The sequence below is a fragment of the Heptranchias perlo genome, chromosome 36 (genome assembly GCF_035084215.1).
Source record: "Heptranchias perlo isolate sHepPer1 chromosome 36, sHepPer1.hap1, whole genome shotgun sequence".
NCBI classification, from domain to species: Eukaryota; Metazoa; Chordata; class Chondrichthyes; order Hexanchiformes; family Hexanchidae; genus Heptranchias; species Heptranchias perlo.
This window is the reverse complement of record NC_090360.1, coordinates 17,456,215-17,482,582: the sequence shown is the minus strand read 5'-3', so window position 1 is coordinate 17,482,582 and position 26,368 is coordinate 17,456,215. Positions and strand designations below refer to the sequence as shown.

General features: G+C 39.8%; 1 protein-coding gene across 1 annotated transcript in view; it reads left to right on the top strand.

Moving 5' to 3' along the window:
- Nucleotides 1–370: 370 nt before the first annotated feature.
- LOC137303925 (A disintegrin and metalloproteinase with thrombospondin motifs 3) overlaps nucleotides 371–26,368 on the top strand; it is a 153,866-nt gene continuing 127,868 nt past the window's right edge. The window contains exons 1-2 of the mRNA XM_067972336.1: nucleotides 371–814; nucleotides 13,674–13,821. Of these exons, the coding sequence (XP_067828437.1) occupies nucleotides 371–814; nucleotides 13,674–13,821 (592 nt within the window). The remainder of the gene's footprint in view (nucleotides 815–13,673; nucleotides 13,822–26,368) is intronic.

The window sequence follows — 26,368 nt, the reverse complement described above, 5'->3', positions numbered from 1 at the left end:
AGTTTGCACGGTTCTTTCCAGATTTGTTTTCTTTCAATCACGAGTTTTTTTCACCAAACGATATGGACTATTTTTATTTATTGTTTTCTTATTTTATTCCGTTCTTACTAGAATGCAGGCTTCATGCAGCAGAAACAGAAGGTAGGCATTTGCAAACTTAACATTCTTTGTCCTACGTGATTAAAATGAATAGGGTTTCTCAATATATTAAAAAAAACACTCGCTTGTTCCCCCGAATGCTAATACGGATGTGTTGTGGTCTTCAAAGTTTAGAGATAAACGATACTGTTGTATTCACATAGCAATGCTAATTCTTTGATGACTGTTACTTATGCGGTTAAAAGTTAGAAAAATCCATTAGTGATATAAAATGCTAATTTTGCAGCAAAAATGTGCAGTACTTGATGGACGTACACAAGTGGTATCTGTTTATTTTCCTACAGATGTGCTTTCCGGGAAGTTTATTGATTATGGTCTGATAGTACCGTTTAGTACTGATGACCGGGGTCGGTATATATCGCACATTGTATCGACGGCAGACGATGAGCTGCGGTCTGGGCGTCGCGTTGCACGGAGCACCCCCCATCAGAGTAGAGGAGACCCAGACTTGTACTTTAACGTCACCGTTTTTGGGAAAGAATTGCATTTACGCTTGAAACACAATGACAGACTCGTTGCTCCCGGTGCAACGGTGGAATGGCAGGAGGATTTTCAGAACCTATTCACGGAACCTATCCATGGAGACTGCGTATTTTCTGGGGATATTACTGACATGCCAGAAGCTACTGTGGCTATAAGTAATTGCGATGGTCTGGTGAGTGTGAAGAAACTAGCTTCTCTATTATTGTAATAGAACTGACGATGTGCCTGTTAACCTGCAGAATGTACCAATTATTGATGCATTTAACAATGCAGTCCTGTTACATAAAATCTCGATGGGGAGACGTTCTAATCAAAGTTGCAGCACAGGAATAAATATATTAGAGAACAAAACTTTTTTCTAAAAAAAATCACCAATGCAGAAAAACTACCTTTAGTCGATTGTAAAAGTTGAGTGAATAAATTTATAAAATCAGGAGCTGGGATCATGGGATATGCTTTGTTTACAAGTTAGATCTCGTATGTATGCGATTATAGATGTTGATGAATATTGTATATTAGATAAGGTGTATGAACATTGGAAGTTTGGTCATTCACTGCCCACAGTAGGTTAATTTCATAGTGATCAAATACATCGCTTCAAAATAGAAGACTTAAAACAGTGTTATTTAACGTTGCGCACAATTTCATATCGTATTACTATGTATTGGGCAGAAATAGCAAAACCTCCGTGAAACAGCAGTCCTTTACCGTACATGCACTAGTGTTGTACTATATTCAGGATTTCAGTTTTTCCGCCTTTCCTTGTGTTGTTCTGATTGGTGAGAAGTTAGGGTGATTGGGATGTTGACCTTCACCTCCTTTCCGGATTGGCTTTTACCTTATGTGCGTTACGACTTTGAACGAGCGCAAGGAAGGATCTTTCGAGTAAGTCTCATCAGGATATTGACTTTTCTTTTGCAAATGTTGGTTTGTCCAGTGACTAAAGGGCTTAGTTTAGTCTCGATGCATTGGACCTAGTATTGTAGTGCCGTAGATAGTCTAATAACGAGATGTAGTGGATTAGTGCATTGCGTAGTACGTTGTTGAGTCATGTTGATTGCATTCTGCTAATTCGTCATCTTGATGGTAGTGGATATGTCAAAAACGTCTTGTGATATTTTTGGGACGGTAAAATGGCCACAACTGTATTGTGACCATTTCAAGGTAGGACGAGAACACCTTCAAGGGTAGATTTCAGAGCGCAAATTCACAGACCGGTGATTAGAGTTTAAAGCTTGAAGCGCAAATAGCAACGTCGACATCAACGTTCAGTTCTACAGAATTGTCTTCCGGGCTTTTTGTGTTTCATTATTAACCATTGTGCTTTTGCGTTAGGAAACTCGTGAAATCAAGATATTATTGATGTAAATTCGCAAGTTATTGTTTTAATGTGAACGTTATTAATTGTAGAACTTCAATCAAATCTAGATTTTTGCCGTTTTAGCTATGACATGCCGAGGACTCAAAATTATGTTAATGAAGGAGCTTAGAGAAAACAGAACCACTGGCCAACCAAGTGTGAATTCCATGTTGCGAATGCCATCGTGTATGAAGCACGTGTTGTGTACTGTCACAAGAACATAAGAAATACAAGCAGGAGTAGGCCATACGGCCCCTCGAGCCTGCTCCGCCATTCAACAAGATCATGACTGATCGTCTACCTTAACTCCACTTTTCTGCCCTATCCCCATATCCCTTGATTCCCTTAGTGTCCAAATATCCATCGATGGCAGTCTAATCTGCAACTTCATAGTTTATCTGCTAATGAGGTTGGATTTACTTGTAATGTAAGTATCCTAAATCATTGAAAATTGCATGCCATCAAGATCTGTTCATTCCATCTCATAAGTTGCACTTTAATTTTTTTTTGATATTCCACATTTAGAATGGGAGGAATGTTTTCCTAAATACGGATGTAAATGTTTGTGATCTGCTTGTTCTGTAGAATCAATGCCAGAATTAACATGAATGAAACAATGGCTAAATTCCCCTTGAAAATGAAGTATTGTGTTCCATCAATTGATCAATATTTTGGACAATATGTCATCCAAAATGCGTACTAAGTAGTACCTCAAGATTTACTTGGATTTGTTTTCCTGAAAATTATCATTGGAGTTTGAAAGTTAGAGGCATCTTAAATACAGTTTTATAAATAATGATCAGATGCTTTCATTGACTTGGCTTTAGTCTGGGTTTAAGGTTGAGATTTTGTTGTGGCAAATAAGCTGTTGTGACATAAATACTTAGAGACTTTAATGGTTGTAAAATTGATAGAGTATTTGTATGTTATTTGTATTCTTTTTTTATTATTATTATTATTGATTGGGAGCAAGGACATGGTATGGCAGATGGAGTGTTTTGCTGTTAACCTGAAGACACCAATAACAAATAGTTTTTCACCTGTTGGAAAGAATATGTTCCAGACATTTGAATGTTGGCACCATCAAAATAAACTACAGTTGAATTGTGTTATACAGGACTAGGGACTTTGGTTAGTGCCCTTTGAAAAATATCAGGTTAAAGCTTCAATTCATCACTTTGAATTTACCATTTAATGAGCTGTTGCTGAGCAAGTGCAGATTAATGTGTATCTCAATTTTGTTGCACTACTTGAAAAACATTGCCCATTTAAAAAAAACACAGATTTTAACTTTTGTACTTGTATAAATTTTATGCTCAAGTTGAGGGATGTCAGTATTGGAGAATGTTTCCTATTGAGCATTCCCAGGTTTTTCATAGTGAGGCAAAATGCAGAGTAACAAAGTGGCTAATTTTATATAAACGAGTCCCTTTTGCAGTCTATCCTCCTTTACACTAGGATGCCATCATAGTGCTTTGTATTACACTGTGGCATATAATACACTTGGTCATAAGTAGGATCATTGGCAAGCCTTCCAACTTAGTTTAATGTTAGCCAGACAAACTGAATATACATAAACTTTTGCAATATTATCTCCTCTATAAAGTTTTTAGACATTTTGCTATTATGATTGGCAACTAACCAGTCATCACTGGTTTTGCAGGTGTCGCAGCATAATGATGCTGCAGTGTGCTGTGTCATGGTATAGTCCTGATCTATAATCTCTGCTGTACTTAAGGAGAAAACAGGCAAAGAAAATCTGAGCAAACCATACTAGATTATTTGACAGTGTAATTGTCACCATTCTAGGCACTTTGTACTGATTGTTATGATGAGAGATACTCATAAATGAGTGAAAGTTAGGTCAGGGCTGTTGATTTTTCTCACATTCCTACTCCCAATAAATCAGAACCGTGAGCTGCTAGGCACATAAACACTCATCAAAAGAACACCCAATGACTGGAATGCTCAGAGATTGATGCCAGTGATATTAATGGATTACAATGGAGCTGCTGAAGGGGGTTTCTCTCTCTAATTGTAGATCCCAAATGAAAGTGTAAGCGTGGTTTTCTGTAGTTCAAGTTCAAAAGCCTATGGTAGACTGCAGGTATGGCTATAGCTTTGTCAGCAAGGCAAATAAAATAGGAAATTTAATGAAAAGTCATGAAATAATTGGACACCCTTTTCTACAGACAATGAATTAAATATTTTTCATCGATAAGTTTAACAATATCGCAATATCACTCCAGTACGTATCAACAGACTTCAGAGTACTTTGAAAATCAGGAAGTAAGAACAGGTTTTCCTAGAGCTAGCGTGAATCAGGTTCCCAAACAACAACAACTTGCATTTATGTAGTGCCTTTAACATAATAAAATGTCCCAAGGCGCTTCACAGGAACATTATCATACAAAATTTGACACTGAGCCACATAAGGAGATATTAGGACAGGTGACCAAAAGCTTGGTCAAAGAGGTAGGTTTTAAGGAGTGTCTTAAAAGAGGAGAGAGAGGCGGAGAGGTTTTAGGAGGGAATTCCAGAGCTTAGGGCCTAGGCACCTGAAGGCACGGCCGCCAATGGTGGAGCGATAAGAGCATAAGAAATAGGAGCAGGAGTAGGCCTCTTGAGCCTGCTCTGCCATTCAATCAGATCATGGCTGATCTTCAACCTCAACTCCACTTTCCTGCCTGATCCCCATATCCCTTGATTCCCCTAGAGTCCAAAAATCTATCTATCTCAGCCTTGAGTATACTCAACGACTCAAGCATCCACAGCCGTCTGGGGTAGAGAATTCTAAAGATTCACAACCCTCTGAGTGAAGAAATTCCTCCTCCTCTCAGCCTTAAATGACCAACCCCTTATCCTGCGACTATGCCCTCTAGTTCTAGACTCTCCAACCTCTCGGTCCCTACCTGCTCAAGCCCCCTCAGAATCTTATATGTTTCAATGAGATCACCTCTCATTCTTCTAAACTTCAAAGAGTATAGGCTCATTCTGCTCAACTTAAAATTGGGAATGCGCAAGTGGCAGTAATTGGAGGAGCACAGAGATCTTGGAGGGTTGTAGGGCTGGAGGAAGTTAGAGATATGGAGGGGCAAGGCCATGGAGGGATTTGAAAACAAGGATGAGAATTTTAAAATTGAGGCTTCCCCCGACCGGGAGCCAATGTAGGTCAGTGAGCACAGGGGTGCGAATTAGAATATGGGCAGCAGAGTTTTGGATGAGCTCAAGTTTATGGATGGTGGAAGATGGGAGCCCGACCAGTAGAGCATGGGAATAGTCAAGTCTAGAGGTAACACAGACATGGAACCACACAGTTGAGATGTTCAGAAAATAACTGACGACACACATAATTCAGTGAATATCTGATGATATGCAAGGATATTTCTCAGAATTTAGGATGCAGTTAATATAACTCTATAGCAAAGAACTTTAAAAAAATTCTTGCTCATCAAAACACATTGTTAAATAGAAAGGAAATAATGTTACAAAATGCAATATTAGTATATTTAAAAATACTTCTTAATGGACAGGATTTTGAGAATTGTAGAAGTTTCTGCGAGGTGAGATTTCCTCCATTTATTTGCATCAAGATTCCAGGTGTTCTTTAAATGTGTTTATAATTTCACTTCAAATAGTGAACAGAAGAAATCTTTCCCCTTTATGTGGTTCTTCATTTTTGAAGCTCTCTGCTACTGTGTTTCATCTGGTACTTTGTTTCAAAGGCCATCAGGAATATCATTGAGCACACTTTAGGACTCTTGAAGCAAAGGTTCTTGGGTGAAGGGGATGAAGCCTGGCATAGCTGGCTTTCTGGCAACATGGGGGACATTTAATGAGGGGGTAGCGATGGAGCAACATGCTGACATCCTGAGAGGGCAACATGTGCTGCTTCTATTCTGCCACTCCCATAGGGCTGCAGCTCATCACTCTCACTAATCTGAGGGAGAGCATACTGTAGGAGATGTGATGCCTCGAAAGCCCCAATCTATGTAGTCCTGTCTTTCCAAAGTGAAACACGCGTTGGGTCTGAGTTTGGATGGCAGCCGTTTCACTTTCCATCAAAACTGCAAAGGCTGGTAACACAGACTCCTGGTGTGAGGGCCCGGCTGCAGCATTCCTAGAGGAGGACATATGTTCCAAAGCAGGTGGCAGATTACTGATGCTTTACAACAGGATGCCACACAAGCTGGAAGAGGACCTCCGTACTTTCAGCCGTGGTGCAGAAACTCCTTGGCAGGCCTTCCGATACCTTGTATAATTGCTTGTGTGATGCAAGCAGTTTTCTTTTCAAGGTTGGTCCCTGAAGTCAGCACTCTGTCCTGTTCAGCATTACTGAGCCGTCCTTGCCACCACTATCTGCTCCTGCTCACTCTTGCTGGGTGCTTCATTAAGTGTAGATCCCCCTAATTCATTCTTTAACCGACCCAGGGTGCCAATTTCTGTGCTGGTGCTTGGGAGGGATGGAGCGCATGATGGAGTATTGTCCTTTTCCAAGATGTCTTCTACGGGATCTTGTTGCTGAGGGACCTAGAGGAAAGAGAAAAGAGATAACAGTTAGCATGGCGTTTGGTTCTGAGCACCACACCTCAGGAAGGATATATTGGCTTTGGAGAGGTACAGCACAGATTTACAAAAATGATACTGGGCTTGAAGGGTTAAGTTATGAGGACAGGTTGCATAAACTTGGGTTGCATTTTCTTGAGTTTAGAAGGTTGAGGTGTTTAAATTGATAAAAGGATTTGATAGAGTAGATAGAAGATATTTCCTCTGGTGGGGGAATCCAGAACAAGGGGCCACAATCTTAAAATTAGAGTTAGGCCATTCAGGAATGAAATCAGGAATCACTTTTTCACTCAAAAGGTAGTAGAAATGTCAAATTCTCTTCCCCAAAAGGCTGTGGATACTGGGTCAATTGCAATTTGCAGGACTGAGATCGACTGATATTTTTATTAGGTAAGGGTATTAAGGGATATGGATCAAAGTCAGGAAATGGAATTGAGGTACAGATCAACTATGGTCTAATTGAATGGCAGAACAGGTTCGAGAGACTGAATGATCTATTCCTGTTCCTATGGCATTGTAGCAGATGATCAGCTTCACAATGCAGCTTGAAGTTTTCATTCTCGCTGCACAATTTTGTTATTTTTTTTAACCTGAAGGGGCACATATAATAAGCAGAGACCTCATTCAGATAAGCCCCCAGACTCTCCATCTCCAATGCACATCACTCTTGAATTAATTTCTAGAGCTTCCTGCTTCATCTCAGTGAGGCCATGACGCTGGGCGCTCCTCCCCAGTCTTACTTCTCTCCCTTGTGTTGTGCCCCGTTTTCTCCTGCAGAAAGGGAGGATGAGAGTTAATGAGTAGCTACTGAAAAGGAAAGTGCACATTTGTGGTGCTTCTAGTTGTAGTGCATATGCTGAGAGAGAGAAGCAGCCAGATGCAAGCAGGATGGAAGGTGTTGAATGGAACGCAAGTGGCTGGAATGTGAAGTGAGGAAGGAATTATGTGTGGAGTTCCTGGTTCTGCAATTGCTACTATGTGAGAATAGAATGCTGAAGGCAGCAAGCAAGAAGTGTGTGTTTGGAATGAGAATGAGGTGCTATAGTGTGCCCTTGTGATTGATGGCAAAGGATGTGTTACAGGGGGAATATATTGTTCAGAGTGCAGGGGAAGTGGGATTGGGGGTTAGTGGGGAGAGGGGACTGTTGCCAGGTGGTGTTGAGAGATGGAGAAATAAAGAGCTGTACTCACCCTTGCTATTCTTTCAGGACATTGAAGTGTTTCCTATATTGAATCCAGGTCCTGGGGATGATGCTTCTGGAACTGACCATCTCTGCCACCTCTCTCCAGGCCTGGTCTATGTAGGTCTTGGGAATCTTTTTCCCATTCATGGGGAAAGAGAACATCCCTCCTTGCCCTCAACTCTTCCTCCAGGAAGGCGTCAGAGAACCAGGGGGCAGCCTTGCGATTCATTTCTCACGATAAGCTCCTTGTAGAAATATAACAGAGCAATATGGCATAAGTGAATGCAACCTCCCTTTCTCTTTAAGAGGTGCATTCACGCTTTAAATAGGTCTGTAGGGGCCCGCCAGAAATCCCACCCGGAAAGGCTGCCCGTTCCCGACATGATCATGTAGGCAACTCGCCAATCAAATGTAAATGAGGTCTGGGAGTTAAAAAAGCTCAAGCCTCAAGCTGATGGTGTCAGCTCCCCCCCCCACACCCATCTGAAAGCTGCTCCCAGTTAAAATCCCCCCTATTAAATGAAACTATTCAGCACATGTGAAAGAGCTATCCACATATTCCCTTTCCCCATACCATTTAATTTTTTTCTTCAAATATTCTGTTCTCTTTTTAAAAAAAAAACAAATAAAACTATTATGGATTCTGCTTTCATCGCTGTTTCTTGTAGGACACACTTCTGTGTTAAAAGGAATATAATTTCTCCTAAACTCTTATTATCCTTTTGGTGATGATCTCAAATTTATGCTTTCTAGTTACTGACTCACTGACCAGTAGAAGTAGATTTTCCCTATTTACCTTATCAAATCCCTTTAGAGTTTTGAATGCTTCTATTGGATCACCTCTTAAACTTCTTTATTGTAATGGAAAGAGACCCATTTTCTCTGGGGTCTCATCATAACTAAAATCTCTCATCCATTGTACCATTCTTAGTAAATATCTTTGTATCCTCTCTGTGGCCTTGGCATTCTTCCTAAAGTAGGACACCTAAAGCTGAACGTAATATTCTAGCTTTCCAGAAGGGCTGCAGCTCTGGGGTGCTGGCGGTCCTCTAGTATCTCACCCAACTAGCCATTTTCACATGTGAGCCTCAAGAAGATCTTCAGCTGCAAGGGGGACAGTGACTGGGAATCACATCTGATTAATCCACATGTGTACCGTCTAGCTAGGGGTTATTGGATAACGACCAGAAACATGAACTTTTTTTCCTCCACCCTCCCCCACACCAACCCAGGAATGCTGAAGCTATACTGCTGCTCTATCCTTTACATTTTTTGATGGTCCCAGAGATGTTAAGATTCAACCAAAGCAGCTTTAAAAATAGCTTGTTACACTGCTGGAGGCAGTGGTCCCAAAAGAGCAAGCCTCAGGCAGTACTGATTGTCAACAAGTAAGACCGTTTTTATTTGCCATAACATATGATGGTGCAATGTAAACACATAATACTAGTGAAAATAAACCTGCAAAATTATAACAATCCAGACTATGTCTGCGCATTTGCAGAGAATGTAATTTTGCCACAAAATCAGGTTCAGAGTTCTCCAGTTGTTTGTTTGCTCATAAAACCTCAGACCATGACATGAAGTTCCAGGTTTTTGTAAAAGGTCATATGTTCATCAGTTTAGTTCCAGCTTGAAAGTCCCAGTAAAGCAGCTATGTCAACAGATTGAATAAATACTATCAGTTGTTGATAACTTGGTTTATGATGTATGTTTTCTATTTCAGAAATGACATTACCAAGTTTGCACAATTTGTTTTTATTTCAGTATTTTGTGACTGATTTCTTATTTTTCCCCTCTGCTTAGCTACTAGGGTGGGAACTTGGCCATTTCTATGGGCATAATTGGTGACACCCATTAGTTAATGTTTTTAGAGATGTGTTTAATGAGTGCAGGAAGGCACCCCACCCACCCCCATCCAGTTTTCCCCCACTCCTCCGTATAACTTGACTGACACTAACAAAACTCTTCCACTAGGGAAAACTGGAGTATGTTTTTTTTTGAAAATATAGTGTATTAATGGAATTTTTTTTGTCTTTTTGAGAAAAGGACATCAGGTTCAATTTTCAGTCATTTTGGGTCTGAGTATCCTTTAAGGAAGCTAGAATATCAAATTTTCAGCTAGACTTATAATACACTATTTTCTACAGCCTATTACAATTTTGATATATTACAACCAGTTTATATTGGCCAACGAAAAAGCAATAAAGCTTCTTTAAAGCAATGCTTCGGTTTTTCAGAATTAGTTGTTTCTGTATGTAAACACTAAATAACTAAGTGCTGATTTCTGAGTCTTGCTGAAGTTTGTCATGAAACCAGCTTCTTAAAGGCTCCTTCTTTCTCACACGCTGAGCAGAACTTTTTGAGCTTTGCCAAAGATGAGAGGTTTTGCTTATAGGTGGGTTCATCATATGGATTGTGGAAATTAAAAATTGGGAAAAGGTTATTGCACCATGATGAATGTTATGAAAATCAAATGACTGTTAAAACAGAAAACATATGCATGATTTGGAGCAAAAATCATGTCACGTTTATAGAGCAACAACACTGATTTAACAGAAGTGAGTTCATTTGTGCTCTGATCATAAGATGTTCAATGACCAGCACTCTTAAAATTCACTGCATTAACAGCTGCAACAAACATTTTTGTAATATCCCTCATGCATAGGGACATCAATGCGACAGAAGGATGTCAAGCAGGAGACCGTGGAACTGGAGTTAAGGCGAGGGGGATGCGTAATTGAAGAAATACGTTTTCAAAGGAAAGAAGAATGGTAGAAAGACAGAGAGCATTCAAGAAACTGGATTTTAGGGACTGAAACAGGGAGAGGTAGAGTTGGGTGATGATTCATTCGGGATCTTGCAGAGAAAAGGCAGGTTGGCGTTAGTGCTATTGTTAGAGCAGGGGATTCAAAGTTGTTTTTTTTTTAGAAGGGGTGGTGATGACTTCTTAATGTGGTGGGATAGTACCAGAGGGTAAGGAAAAATTGACATGAGACTGTTGAGAAGAAGCTGGGTAGTCAGGAGCTGGATCAAGAGAGGGCCAAAGCAAGAGATAGTGGGCTTCATGGAGTAAATGTGTTTGTGGGGGAACTGCAAAATGAAAGGAGGACAGGCAAGTAGCCAGAGGGGGAGTACACACCACTAGTTGAGTGGTGACAGCTGATGAGATCCTTGCCTTTAGTGTCGGATGAGAGTGGGGATTAAGAGGCGGATTGCTGTAGAGAAGAGGCATTTTGGATGGTTCTTGCTTTCTGGGATGATCCCAGGGTAAGAAAATTTGGCTTTAGAGGGAGTGGTTGTAGTGCTTGAGATGGCCAAGCAAGATCTGGCAGTGGATAGCTTGGTCAGCTGAATGCCACATATGCTGTAATATGAGGCTCATAGCCTTAGAGTCTATGGAGGGGGAGAATAGTGGGGTGGGACAACATCTGTGACCTGGTGAGGAGGGCAGTGAAGGTAGAGGCAACGAAGATGTGGAGCAGATTGACACAATTGTTGACACCTGTGTGGGTGGTGGGTCAGTCGAGGAGTGGGGAGCTGGAGCGAGCACTAGTGACGGGTGGGGAAGTAACTTGGTCACTAAACATTCACAGAACCAGAAATGACTGAAGTAGTAATGTAAACCATGTGATCAGGTCAAGTTTTCTTGCTTTTTTTTGGTTGTACTTTGCACTTTTTTTAGAATGTTAGTTGAAATGATAAGTATTCAGAGTTTAGAAAGATGAAATGATTGGTTTCAAGATGGGCAGGAATGAGCCATTGGTATGATAGACAGGCAGTTTGGGGACTACTACTGTGCAACGAGGGGGTAAATTTTCAATTAATGGATGAAAATTCCTGGGTGGGGGAGAGGGAGGAGTATGCACCTGAGACCCCAACTTCAATGCTAATGCACAAAGCTGTGCACTGGGAACATTTACCCCATGCATTTCGTAATTCTTTTACCCCATCTGTTTTGTAACTTATGTATAAGTTATTGTTGCTCATCAATTTTCCATTTAGTTTTGAAATTAGTTAAAATTATTAATGTGTGAGGCCAGATTTAGACATTTAGAATATGGGCCATATTCAAACATTGACTGACTGATTACACTAGGTCTGGAAGGTTGGAAAAATAGCCATGTAAAACTTTTCATTAGGATTGGGTGGGTGAGTAGAATTGTAATACTGTAAACTAACTGCCTCATTGGATGAATATTCAGGACAGTAATAATATGATTTAGTCTGGGTAACTGCAGTGCAGAGCTGAATCCATATGAAGAAATGTGTGAATTGTTGGGACAAGCATTGCTGGTTGGTTGGCACTGAAAATGCTACTGATATTCTCTTAACTTCAGTAAAATTATATATTTTTTTAGAATGTGGAGGAAAGGGGATGGGGTGGTGCTATATATTGGAACACTGGGACCGAATCCAGCCAAGAATCATGGGATGAAAGTCTCCTCTCTGACTGCTGTAAAGGCTGAGAAGTAAAATGAATTTGGATAGTTTTAACTCCATCTCTAGTAGGCATGAGTCCACTGCACAAAGCTGCCCATAGTTCATTGCTAATTAAGAATGTCACTCAGGGAGGCCCAACGGATGGGTGGTGTGGGAATTAAAATGTGATACCTGTGTAGCAGCAGTATTCTTCTGAGGCTGCATTTGAAGCAGATTATTGGCAGTGTAGAAGGAGCTTTATTTTGAATCTTGCTTGTCCAGTCCCTGAACTGGGATTGCTTGACACTGACATTGGACAGAATTAAATTCTGTCTATATCAGTGCAACCCATTCTTTGGTAGTATAAATATTACATGTTTTATTCTCTCCTCCCACACAACTTGCCATGATGCACGATGTTTACAGGTAAACTATGGCTAGTAATAATATGGTGCCTGAGGTGCAGGCACTGGCATTCTGACTGTTCTTTAGCATACTTCACAAAGGCATCCATCTCACCACCCCCTCCCCCGCCATAAAAAGGGTATTTCTCCCTTTCTCTTGAAGGAGTACTGACTCGTTGGGTAAGGGTTCCAACGGTGTTTGCAACCCTCCACTCTCATGTCCGATGGTGGAAGTTGGCAGGCTATTCAGCTGTGGCAAGTAACACAACTCTGATACTGTCCTCACCTGACCAGGTGCCCATGCACTTTCTAACATGGGTCACTGGGTAGTAGTTAGGAGCTGGACCCCCTGGTTGGTTTTTTTTTCTTGTCCTAGCCCAGGGTGTTGATGCCAATTATACGGAGATCAGTAGTCTTTAACCTGGAACTTTATTTATGTCTTAGAAATGCACAATTGATGCCTTTACCCACTAGGCTATTGGAGAAGCTACAACAATCCACTTTTAAGTGGAATGCAAGTGCTGCATAACCAGTGCAAACAAATAAAATGTTTATCCCACTGAGTACAAAATGTAGAACAAATATTCATTGTTTTCTAATACTGATCTCTCATCTTGACTAACAGAAAACATTTAAAGTAAACGAAGCGTAAGGAAAATAAAATCCGTCTTATAAACTGATTTTCTGATCTAAATATTTGTATTTTGTACATATTCATACAGACACACACTGGAGGTAGGATTATGATGAACAATCGAACATTGAATTAGTAAACATTGTTAATTACTTTTCCACTATTACAATCTCATTCTGTCATTTGACGTTTTTCCAAATGCATAAGTTTAAATGATCAATATCCCTAATTTTGCAATGTTGTTTAGCCAGCTTGCTGCCAGAAATAGCTGGTGATTGACAGGGGAGGAGTCGGTGGAAAATTTTCCCAGCCGCTGCCTTCTAACGGCAACGCTGACTACAGATGTTGAGTTTTTTTTATACATTTAAAAACTGCATGTAAGAACCTCTTCTTGTTAATTCATACTGAAAAGTTACTCATTGTGGTGACTAAATTGTGTATAATTGCCCTTTTAAATTTAATAGGCTGGATTGATTCGTGCAGACACTGGCGAGTTTTTCATTGAGCCATTGGAAAAAGGGCAGCAGGCACAGGAGGAAAAGGGTCGTTTTCATGTGGTGTATCGTAGGTCATCTATCAAACAAGCAGTATCAGAAGACCAACATGTTGAAGGTATTAAAAGGACTAATGGCTACTGAAAGTTTCAGCTTAAGTAAAATAAAATTCTGAACTTGTTAAAACATTTTTTTTAAATCCTGTTATTATTAAACCCAAGGGGTCTCCAGAATGCTTTCTGTGTACTAACATTGCACAATATTTAATGATCTTTATATATCCAATACTAATTTCATTAGTGTTTGCTTTCTGGATCCTTTATCTGTTTTTAATCTTTCTACAGTTTAGTGGATGTCCATGTGCTTTCTGCATTGTAATTTTTTTTGTTTTGAAAACACTGAAGAGTTTTTTCATAAATTGATATGGTATATGGAATTTTGCAAAATGTTATTTTTTTTTAAATCCTGTAAATTGACAATTTAAGGTACTATCAGCATGGTTCTGTGATTTCCCCTAAAAGGAGGCATGATTCAGATGAGCAAAGATGATGCTATTGGACATTTGAGGCAGGAAGTGACAGGCCAACCTAGAATTTGAACCTAGAACTTTCTGATCAGAAGGCAAACATTATACCAATGCACTAGGATTGGCAGCCCTAGCTTTGAAATGTTATGTTTTGTACAATATTTAATTTAAGATGCCTAATTGTAATCTGCACAATGTGCAAATTATTTTAATTTAATTGTCTTTAATGTCAGACATCCATTGGTATCTTTTTTGAATGATTTCAAATACCAACTATTCTTCATTACCAACGGCCTCCTCACCTGTGTCGTCAGCTCACCCTGATGTGTTGCAGGCCACATTTCAGGACGGAAAGTAAGAAAAATAGGAACAGATGGTGAGAGTGAATTATTGGAATGTATGGGGTCTCTCCCTGATTTTTGGGCTTGTGCAATTACTGACCCACATCCAACTTGGGACCACCCACGTATCTAATTCATCCCTGATCATTCATTATTCTAAAGATTAATCTCCATTGGAACTCAATTTATACCTTTCCTGGACTTTTTATGGACTGACTTGAGTGGTTGTAAACTGTGTGGTAACTAAATTGGTTATTTATATTATTTATGCTTTTCTGTTCCTTCAGTGCTTCTTCCTTCACTCAAGCATCCTTCCATCAGAGTCAAATTATTTAGATTTTGTACTTCTTTACAGTGGTAATCAATGATCAGCTGATATATGGTCCACTTCTATCAAAACCACTCATTGCACCCTTCTCTAAAGGCCCACCTATGATCTCGCTATCTTCTCAATCTACTATCCTTTGTCTCCAAGATCCTAGAACTGGTTATTCGCATCCACGTGCTCAGCATTCTCTGAGTTCTGACAAACCAGTTTCCTACCCACCCATGGTCAAAGTCACCAGAGATATGCTGTATATCTGCAACTATAGTTCACTGCCATCTTGACCTCTGCTGCTTTTCGCACTGTAGACCATTCCATTCTCCTGTACAGCCGCTGCTCTGTGGTATTCCATAGCACCAGTATGGTGTCAGCCATGGCTTAGTGGTAGCACTCTCGTCTCTGAGTCAGAAGGTTGTGGGTTCAAGTCCCACTCCAGAGCCTTCAGCACAATATCTAGGTCGACACTTCAGTGTAGTACCGAGGGAGCGCTGCACTGTCGGAGGTGCCATCTTTCGGATGAGACGTTAAACCGAGGCCCCGTCTGTCCTCTCAGGTGAATGTTAAAGATACCATGGCACTATTTCGAAGAAAAACAGGGCAGTTCTCCCCAGTGCCCCAGCCAATATTTATCCCTCAATCAACATCACTAAAAACAGGTTATCTGGTCATTATCACATTGCTGTTTGTGGGCCCTTGCTGTGTGCAAATTTGCTGCCACGTTACAACAGTGACGGCAGTTCAAAAGTACTTCCTGAGGTTGTGAAAGGCACTGTATAAATGTAAGTTTGTTCGTTCTTTCCTTCATGATTGCACTCCTAGTGTTTCCAATGCAGTCAGTACATCTCCAAGAGTTTGTCCTTCTTTGTCTGCATAATTGTCACGGGCGGGCGTGCCGCAAGGTTCCATCATTGATCCTCTCCTATTTATCATCTACATCTTGCCCCATCAGCGACGTAATCTGCAAGCATTGGGGCAGCTTCTACATATATGCCAAGGGCACTCTATTCTACCTCTGCTCCACCACCATTGATTCTAGGCCTACTGCTGTACTGGACAGCTGGTTACCCAATATCAAGTACTAGGTCCTACAGCTTCATGTTAACAGGATTGAAGCTAAGTTATTTTGGTTTTGTTATGCGCCTTTAGCTCTGACTCCATCAGCCTTCCAGGCTGTTTCATCACACTGAATTTGGTGGTGCGCAAGTTTGCCATTCTATTCAACTCTGAGCTGAGCTTTCAAATGCACATCTGGTTCATCATCAAGACCTCCTTCCATCGCCAGTACATTGTCCATTTACTTCATCTGCTTGAAACCCTCATCTATGCTTTCATAAACGTCAGCTAATCCAGACATCCATGTTCCACGTCCTCTGCCACACAGAATTGTAAACGGCCATTACCTCTGTCCTTGCCAACCTTCCTGTGCTCCAGTGAGTTAATTTCAAGATCTTTAGCTTTGTCTTCAAATCCCCCATGATCTTCCTCCACCCTATCTGGGAAATTTTGCCAGTCCTACATTCTAGCTGCAACTTCCACTCTTTTTTTCTGTCTATTCCCTGGTTCCTTCACTTCAACATATGAGAAAGAAAGAGCCTTCATTTACATAATACCTTTGATGTCCTTGGGACATCCTGAAGCTTCACTGCCAATGAGTTGTTTTTGAAATGCAATCACTGTTATGTAGGCAAACACTCTTGCAATTTGCGCACAGCCAGGTCCCACAAACAGAAAATGATATAAATGACTAGTTAATCTGTTTTGGTAGTATTGATTAAGGAGTACTGTCGGTCAGGGCACTGAGCAATATCCCTGCCCCTCTTCAAATAATGCTATGGGATCTTTTGCATCCAGCTGAATGGGTGGAAGAGCCTCAATTTAACATCTCACCTAATAGGTGGCACCTCTGACAATGCTGTCGCCCCTCCTTCCCCCCCCCCCCCCCCCCCTGGTTGGCCAAGATTAGGTACTCAAGATATGGAATGAGGGTTCAACCAACCATCTCCTTACTCAAGTGAGAGTGTTACCACCGAGCCACGCTGATACTCAGAAGCTGATCTTTCTTGTATCTCTGCCCTCTGGAATTTTCTTCCAAAACCATTTTGCCTTGCTCCCTCTCCCTGCCTTCAGAAGTATCTGAAAAACCTTCTGTTTCTTCCTCTTTCTCCAACCCGCCCCCCCCCCCCTCCCCAAAAGAACCCAATCAATTCCTTCACTTCCTGTTTGGTCTCAATCTGTCCCCATCATAATGTGCTCTGAGGTATTTTCCAATGTAAGGAAGCAAAATCTAAATGTTAGTTGGTGCTGAGGGAAGTTGGTCCAGACAGCACTTCCTCTCCCAGAGATGTAGCACTGTGTTGCCTTCCACTAAGTGCTCGATCTAGAATTCCCCCAGAGACGACAAAAAGTTCAAGTAACAGTTGAAGTTGGGATTCAAGCGTATAATTTTCTGGGTTGAGTCGAATACAACCAATCTGCTTATGTACAAAACTGTTTTTGTCAGCATCAAGCATTCCCAAGCTTGATGTGTCTCTGCTCTGACTCCAACTTGAGCAGTGCTTCTTTGATTGAAGCATGTAAAATTTTCCATTTCTGGTACTGGCATTCTGTAGCCTGTCAAGTGAGATTGCCAATTTAGTATTGCAAACTCGTGCTCATTAGGAAGTGGGCTTCACAGTGCTGAAATTATTTTAAATTAAATTTCTTTTCTACCCTTAAGTCTCATTTTCCTAAATAAAGACCCATCCATAGTGTAGGACGGTCTAAGCCACCACCGATTTCACCAATGTTAATCTGCTCATCAAGTTTAGATCCACTATTCTAGCCATATTTGTACTGTCCGCTACCCTCATGGTTGCACATTCTGCTGTTACAACGCAGTGAATCAAAGCAACCCTCCTAAGCAGTGTTGAGCCTCACTATAACTCAGTCATGTACCATTTAAGTGATAGGAAGCTGTAGGGGTCAAATTGAAGCCCATCTGACTGCCAGAACAGTCCATGAATCTATTTTTCTGTGGATGAAAATGAAATGTGCCTGATATCTGAAAATATTTAAATATGTCTCTGATTTCTGAAGTTATGCACATATTCTCTTAGTAAATGAAACTGGTTGTGATGCTGATCTAGTCAACTGACTGACCAATGAAATAGTGTATTCTGACAGATTCTTTAATGATACTTCAAACATTGCCTGATTCATAATGGATACATACTTAACCTTGTTAGTGGTGCATATACGTAATGTAGAACAAAGGAGCAGCTTTATAATTTCAAATTGGAGCGTCTTGGCAGGTTTACAAGGGTTTCTTTATAAATACATTCATAAATAGGGTTATGTATAAACTGAAAAGCCAGAAGTGGAGATTATTTCAATTTGGGGTTCTTCAGTTGTGATCGTGCAATCATGGTATTAACTTAATACTGCCCCTTGACTAAAATCACAATGTTTTTGTTTAAAAGTTCAAATTTTCACTTCTAATCTTGGATTTTTGTTCCTTTCCATAACTAAAATAATTGTTATGAATGCTTTGTAAGCCAAGTTGCATTCCTTCATAGAATTTTTTATCTGAAAATGGAGAAATCTATCTCTGTCCTGGTCTGTGAAAATGCTGTGACTAAATTGCTGTATATTTAGATTTGTGGAGCAAAGAAATAATGGTTGTAATGTACGCAAATTGATGGTGTTTATTCCTTTTCCCCTGACTTGACATACCAGACATTTCCCAGGAAGAACATTTTCTTTGCAGTGTACACATGCATGTATGGCTAAATTTTTAGTGTCGTTGAGCAGAGGCACAACCGCATATAAAGAATTGGGGGAATATTTGGCGGAGGGGGGGGGCAGCTATCTGGGGGAATCACTTGACCCTTCCCCTCCCCCAGCCAGTGTTTGGGCATGTAATGTTTCCCATGATTGTTTGACCAGCAGTAATTTTACAGCAATACAATTTAAGGTTTCCGTGATGTTAACCCTGATTTGCAAATTCTGACATTGGACGAATATGGTAATAAATCTTTGACATTGATTAACTAAAAGTCACAATTGAGCCAATTACTTAAGGGATATGGAGGAAATTGATCTACTTGCCTTTGTAATTCTGAACACAGTCTAAGCTTAATTCAAAGTTGCTTAATTCACGTTATGTTAATTCAGTTCATCATGATCAAAGCACCTACTGTGCTGTTTTATTTAAATTGCTTAAGTTGAACTGCTGGCTAATTTGATTTTGTTCAAGTAGGAAACTGCTTTGAATTAACAGGAGTAGATTTGTTACATGGCGTATTATGTTGAGGCATTATTCACAATCAGACCAGACTCTAATTACTCCAGCAGACTAAAAGTCAATGCATTGAAATTATTTTTTAATTATTTTATTATTTTTTTTAATGCTTTTAAAATGAGTGTGCACACCATCCTAAGGGCAGGGGAAGGTGGGTGGAGAATTCAGACACTTATACATTGGTGTATACAGCAGTAGGTACAATAAACTTGTCACTGCATCTTCTTACATTAGTGCATTTTTCAGAATGCACACATTGCACATGGGTACAAGTGCAACATTCCATGGAGGAAACCATTTCTGTGTTGAAACTGGCACAGGTGAAGACATATCCGACATAAATGTACTAATCACAGTATAAGAGGCACCACTTGTGACTGAACAATCCAAAAACTGTTGCTGTTACACCCAGGAGGGTGAGACGCCACCATTCCAAAGAGCCATTCTGCATATAAATTGGATTTGAAAGACTAGCAAGCATGGAGGGGGAAAAGAAGATGCTGGAAAGATAAGTAAGTAAGAAAAATTATTACTTCACCAAGTGAAGTATTTTACTTGACCAATTAGAGAGAATGGTATGTGGGATAAAAAAAAGGGCACTGGAGACAGGAGCAAGAAAAGTAATTCTATAGCAGCTGGTAAATTTTCTAGAGTTAAACCATAACAAAATTGCAACTGTCTTCACAACAATCTGCTGTAGTTAATCTAAAGGAATTGATAACATACTTTAACAATAAAAGTATATTTGTGCAATGTCTGCAGTGTCACCATAATTCTATTCACCACTGCAACAGAATGTGCCAAGAATATATAGTTGTTTCAATGTATATGAGTTTGTTAGTATTAATTTTTGTATTAAAATATATGTTGCTTTGCTTTGTTCACAGATTTGCAGATTTACTGACTGGCATGCTTGGGAGGACTATAAACTATCAACAAGATAGTGTTGTGTGCTGACTTGGCCACAAGAAAAGTGGATGCGGGTCCCCGAAACCCTGCAGAAAGACATTCAGTTAATCTGAGTGCTCTGAATGGTAATCTGCTGGAGCAACATAGAAGAGCGTCACTGGCTTTACGTGAATGTGATGAGCAGATTCACTGGAGAGGCAATTTGCTTCATCAGCTATGCCCATCCCAATTGTATTATGCAGTGAGCCATATTGATGTGTATTTGGGTGTTGCCAAACTGTACATTGGCATGGACATTATTAATGCCCTGATCAGGTCACCCTCATCCAGGAGGCTCTGGGACAGTGATGAGAATGTGGAAGGGCCAACATCTGTCACTTGAGGTTGACTTGTCCCCTGGACTTCAAATCCTCTGTCTTGAATGGTGTTTTCTAAAGAATGCCTGTGGAAGACTCAATGATAGGTGCAGGGTCTTCCCACCACTCAGTCGCATGGTGTGGGTAGCACATGTGTGACCAGTATTAGGTTCTCCCTTGCCAGAGGATTTGACTCTCTCCTTTGCTTGGTCACTGTCCTCCTTTTGAAATGGTCATGGTCTTAAGATGGACGGTGGAACTGATTGAAGACAACTTGTCTATGGAAACATAAAGGGCGTTGTTCTATTAATTCGTTTGGAGTGCATTGGAACACAGAAGTGTAGAAGAAAGGACATATGTCCACAGAATAATTTATTTTAAATGCTGTTGAGGAAATTGGATACAGGACTTTCTTCCTGTGGATGATTTTAGCAAGTTCATTAAGGTAACTACAATGAACAATGCTTTAAAGCCAATATTACTGCATGACAAGGTTGCTTTTAATAACATTGAATTGTTTTGCACATGTCAAACTGCTGAGACTCCAAAAAAAGCATGTTCTCTTCATGGAGTATGTGGAATTGCTTGGTAATGAAGTGCTTAGTATTTTTGACACATCAGGGCTTCTGTACTTTGGAGCTTTTGTTATGTTACATTTACCATCCCTTTTTCTCTGCCACTTTAATGTCATTAATTCGCTAGAAATGCAAATGTACACAGCTATGATAAATGTGCCTCAATTTATTTCAAATCCATCTTTAGACCTTTATTGTAAATAAGCCTTTTAAATCTGAAAACATCCAGTCATCAATGAAGAACATTGTGGCATTTTTGAAACTATTCATTTTCTTTTCCCTACACACGTTTGCCTTGTGATGTTAGTAGCATTGATTTTGTGCCATAAAAGCATCTTTGTTGAAGGAATTATATATCAGAATGTTCAGCATTGCCACCTCGGCAGGAAATTTAGGTGTAAATTGAGCAATTTTAATTTCACAATTAGAATTCATCGTGCATATGCACATTTGTGGTGGGATCTGTTCTAAAACATGTTGCCCAGACACCCACCTGGACTCTTAACATCAATCACCAGAGCTGTCCTAAGGCTCATGATCTATCTGATGTAAATGAAGAATGCAGGTTTCTTATGGATGTGCTGGTAAATGTGGGAGTCATTATGGAACAGAGCATGATAATGCCAAATAAATGATGGATCATATATCAGTAATTTCACTTGGTCCGAAGATGTAGAATTCTAATGATGCTTAACATCAGGGTTTTTGACAACATTGTTTAAGTTTTTATGTTTTATTTTGTGTTCTTCCTTGTTGAATGAATCTTTTCAAAGTTATGGGCCTTATTCATAATAGAGGTCATGAGATAATGAGCATCATTTATATTCCATTTTCACCCTTTCCCTTTTCTCCTAAAGCCGTCAACTCTTTAGCCTCCAACCTCCGGTACCTCCCCCAGGTGGCCATTCCTCATGTGAGTTTAGACAGTTAGTCTTGGTAGGTATTTTAATTGTGGGGCATACTGTTCTTGCCTGATCATGTGCACTTACTACAGGAATTGATGAAGAACACTTCCCCTCCCTCCCCCCCGCCCCCCATATCATTGAGTGCTGACAACAATTGTAGTGCTTCTACCATTGTCCCAGCTCTGATCAGAGTGGGGATCAAACTTGGGGCCTTCCTAGTCTGTATTCTTCAGCTGCTCACTTTGAGCCAGCTGAGCCATCGGGGGAGTAAGATTGGTGAAATTTTAAATCAAAATACATTCCTAATCCTAACCATGTGTGTGTTACTACATCTATTGACTGCCATAGCTAACCATATTTATTTACAAGAGTGTTGAAAATACTTCAGCACTGATTTAAAAAAATTATTTAATAATTAAAAAGATTTCCTTAATAAAGACACTAAAGATCATTTGGAATGCATTTCAAGTTATCAATGTAATTGTATCCAAGCCATAAGGGAAAAACTTGAGTGGCTTGTAGACATCCTAATTCTAAGATTTGATGAAAGTCTGTAGCAATCTCCCAACTATGTTTTCAAAATGTAATACATCTTCCATTTTGGTTTTGTTTCTATTTGAGTTTTTACTTGTAATGGCTCCTTAATTATTGCTGCTAAGATTAGCCATGTTGCTTTGCATCGTGTCTGGAGGGTACATTTATTGTGGAACTAGTCAGTCTCCCATGGTTTTGCACATGGGCAGTCAAGACCAAATGTCTACAGCTAAAGTGGGATTCGAGGTGGGGGACTATTAGACGAGGGTGCAGATCCAATTCAATCCCTATTTTAAAGTCATACTTCTGTCTTTATTTTCATGTTTGCATTATAAATTCCTATGCCCACATTTACAATGGAAACTGCCTATGTAAAGTTATCACACTATCACCCTCCTGCCAGTGGTGGTACTGTAGCACCTCCACTAGCAGTAGGAAGTAATCGCAGTGTGATAAGTTTACATAGGCAGTTTCCATTGTAAACGTGGGTATAGGAATTTAATAATGGAAAAAGTTGACGGGAAGTGCGTGCAGACTTAAGATTTTTAATAAATTATAGATAACGTGGTTCCTCATATAATATAAAAACAGAAAATGCTTGAAACACTCAGCAGGTCGGGGAGCATCTGTGGAAAAAGAAGAAGTTAACGTTTCAGGTTGATGACCGTTCATCAGAACTGGAAGAAGTAAAGATTTAACAGTTTTTAAGCAAGTACAGAGCCAGGGAATATGGTTTCTCATGACTGGAAGGGAAAAATTAACTTTTAAAAAAAATTGCCTTGGTTTCTCTTCAACGATTGGTACCAGATTGTTTTATGAATAATTCTTGGTTGAATATGCTGTTAGAGTCCAGCAAGCTGACTTTCTGCACTTCAATAGACATTTCTTCCCAGTGCCGTAGGCTGTGGTTCTACCTATGCAGTAAGAACTAAAAAATGCAAGCTGTTTTAGGCTATGGATAGGAGTCCAGGGTGTGGTAATGTTTGGAGAGATGCAGGGAGAAGAGGTTTTTGGTTAGCAGCAGAAATGAAGGCAGTTCCTATCTAGTATTGTCTTTGTTGGAAGTAACCCAAAACATTTTTTAAAATGGTTGATGGGCTGGTATCTTGTCCCTTCCCTCACTAGGTCCACTATTTGCTCCCTACCACCAGCACTGAGAATATGTGGATAATGCAAAGAGCATCACTGTCATCAAGAGTAGCACTACCTGCTGCCAGCAGTGGATTGTGTTATAGATTTATTGTCAAGATTAGCCAGCACTGTTGTAAAGAAGATGAAAAATAATTGCGAATGAGAAGGTGGATAAAAGTAAAATAGCAACAAAATAACAGTTCAAGAAGAAAAGACAAAGGAACATGGAAAGAAATACTTTATTCTGGAAAAGCAAAGGGCGAACATTTTCTTGCAGCTACAGTATATGGATCAGGTGATCGACTAGCAGTTTTGTATTCATTGTAATCCTGGACCAGTAAACCAGACTTTGTTTTGAAATTGTTGTCCGGATGTTAATTGTCTTGTGTATATTACATTAATTATATCTGTGGTTAGGTACGTAGTCCAAATGTTTCATTATTCTTGGTTGATATATTTTGTTAACAAATGCTTGTCACAATTTTGCTGTTTTTATCAAACAGGTGATTTTATGGGTTTTTTTTGTTCTTGCCACTTTTACTGGTTAATTGATTTCTGCCTCTTGTACTTGACGTTTTTTAAAAAAAACTTACAAAAGACTCTCTTTGTATAGTCCACAACAACTGAGCTATCATTATGACATAAGAGCTTTTCCTGATTGAGGCATCATGATTCGGGCAACAGGGTTTTCCAGGTCAATGGTGACCATTCCAAACAGGCCACCAGCACATTACTGTACTTCTATTTATAACTATAACTCTGTTATACTTGAGAATTAAATACTACAGTATCATCTTATCTCAGCTAAGCCATTTGGTGAGCAGCCCATGTGTTTCATGCTGGATTGATTTCAGTGTTGTTGAGTCCTGACTGCTGGGAGGGGGGGTGGTAGGGTGGGGTGAGGGGTAGCAGTGAAATATTGAGTATTAGCAGCCTCGAGCTATGAGAATTTCTATCATGCTGTTTCATTAAAAATGAAGTTGGCCAAGTTCTGACCATGTTGATTTTCTCTCTATATCGCTTCTGTTACTAGTTATGTTCAGCTCTTTTTGGAATTCTGCAACTGTGCAATTTACCACAGAAATAACTTCTGTCTGCAGAATTCAGCCTGCCCTAAGAACAAAACAAAAGAAAAATAGTTCTCCCTTCCATCCCTATATATTAAAGGCTATTAATTTATTACCCTTGTTAGAGAGGCATTTTTCTTTGTTATAAGATCCAGCTGTTTGGGCTCCTATTCTTTTGTTGGGCACAACAATTATTAATCTGTTGAATACTGAAAATCCAGCTCATCTTTCAAAATATGGAGGTCTTTTTATTACAAAGTGAAATTACAAAATGCACATAGGCCAAATGCTCAGGAAATTCCTACTTAAAACACTCTGCCTCTCCATCTTTCTCTCCTTCTTTAAGACCCTCCGTAAAACCTGTCTGTTTGACCACTCTATTCATCACCCCTCCTAATATCTCCTCCTTTCGCTTGATGTCGACTTTTGCCTGATTCAGCTACTGTGAAGCTCCTTTGGATGTTTTTCTACATTAAAAGTGCTTTTAAATGCAAGTTGTGATTGATGACCCAAAATCTGCAATCTTATGGGCTAAAGTACCATGATTAAACAATTAACCTCTAATATATTAATCATTGGATGCTCACCATGCCTCCTGCCTTTCCACAAGGTATCTCACCTTCAGCCCACTGTATTTAGGTTAAAACTAAAAGAAAAAGTCTGAAATCCTTCTTATCCTTTACAATAATTTTTGAATAGTAGTTTCTGATGGATGCTATGTAGGACATAACCCACATGGAGACCCTCTCAGCCCTTTCACATGTCGTGGCATAACCCAACCCAGAACTAAAAAGCATGGGTAAATTTACCAATCTCACATTCTCGGGAGAGGGAGAAGGCTGCACTCACCGGAAATCTGTGTTGTAGTCCCATGTTCACTTCAAACAGCAGCTCCCCACTAGGAGTGCAGGATTGATCAGTTTACCCTCCTGAGGGTGTCCTTTCTTTAATTTAAAAGCAGGACCCTTTGCTCAAATGATTTCTTCTCCATGGTCAGGCCATTATAATGTTAACTACTTTTAATGCTTAAGTAGATGATGAATGAAATTTGTTGGTCATCTAATAGCCTATCTTTGGCAGTCTGTGTGCTTAAGATGGAATCAGCATTTGGAGAAATTAGAATCATCTGTTGCACTGTGTATATGAACGTATTAACATTTCAAATAAGCAGTTTCAGCCACTGAACTGGTTTCTGAACAAAGGCATTGGCTGTTTTCCCATCGATGCGGTGTCTGCGGTCCTCCCAGCTGAATTTTCGGGAGAGAAAGATGGCTTTCTTTTTACTCTAGTTCTTCTGAAAACTATATGAAGATGGAAATTTTCCTATTTGTTACAGGTTAATTATGGTTCCATTGAGTATGTCCATGAAAGTGGAAAGAAATTTATACTTTGTTAGCAGGAATCTTTCTCCAAGATAAAAACATTGACTTTTAATTGAGAAATCAATGAAAATAAATTGCAGTAAGAGAGACTAGTGATACTGGGGTAATTTTCAAAGTTAATAGATCGTAAGTAGTTAGGTGCTTTCCTATTGCCAGTATTATCAATCAGCTGTTGTCTGTCGGCAGAAAGAACCAGCTGTGTATTACATATGTACTGCCAAAGTGAATGCAATGAATCTTATCCCAAAGACCACCTGTATAGAGAAGCCATGTGTTCATGCTATGCAACTGATGTCAGTATCGGCAATAAAATAATGAATTTGATTTGAAAGTTG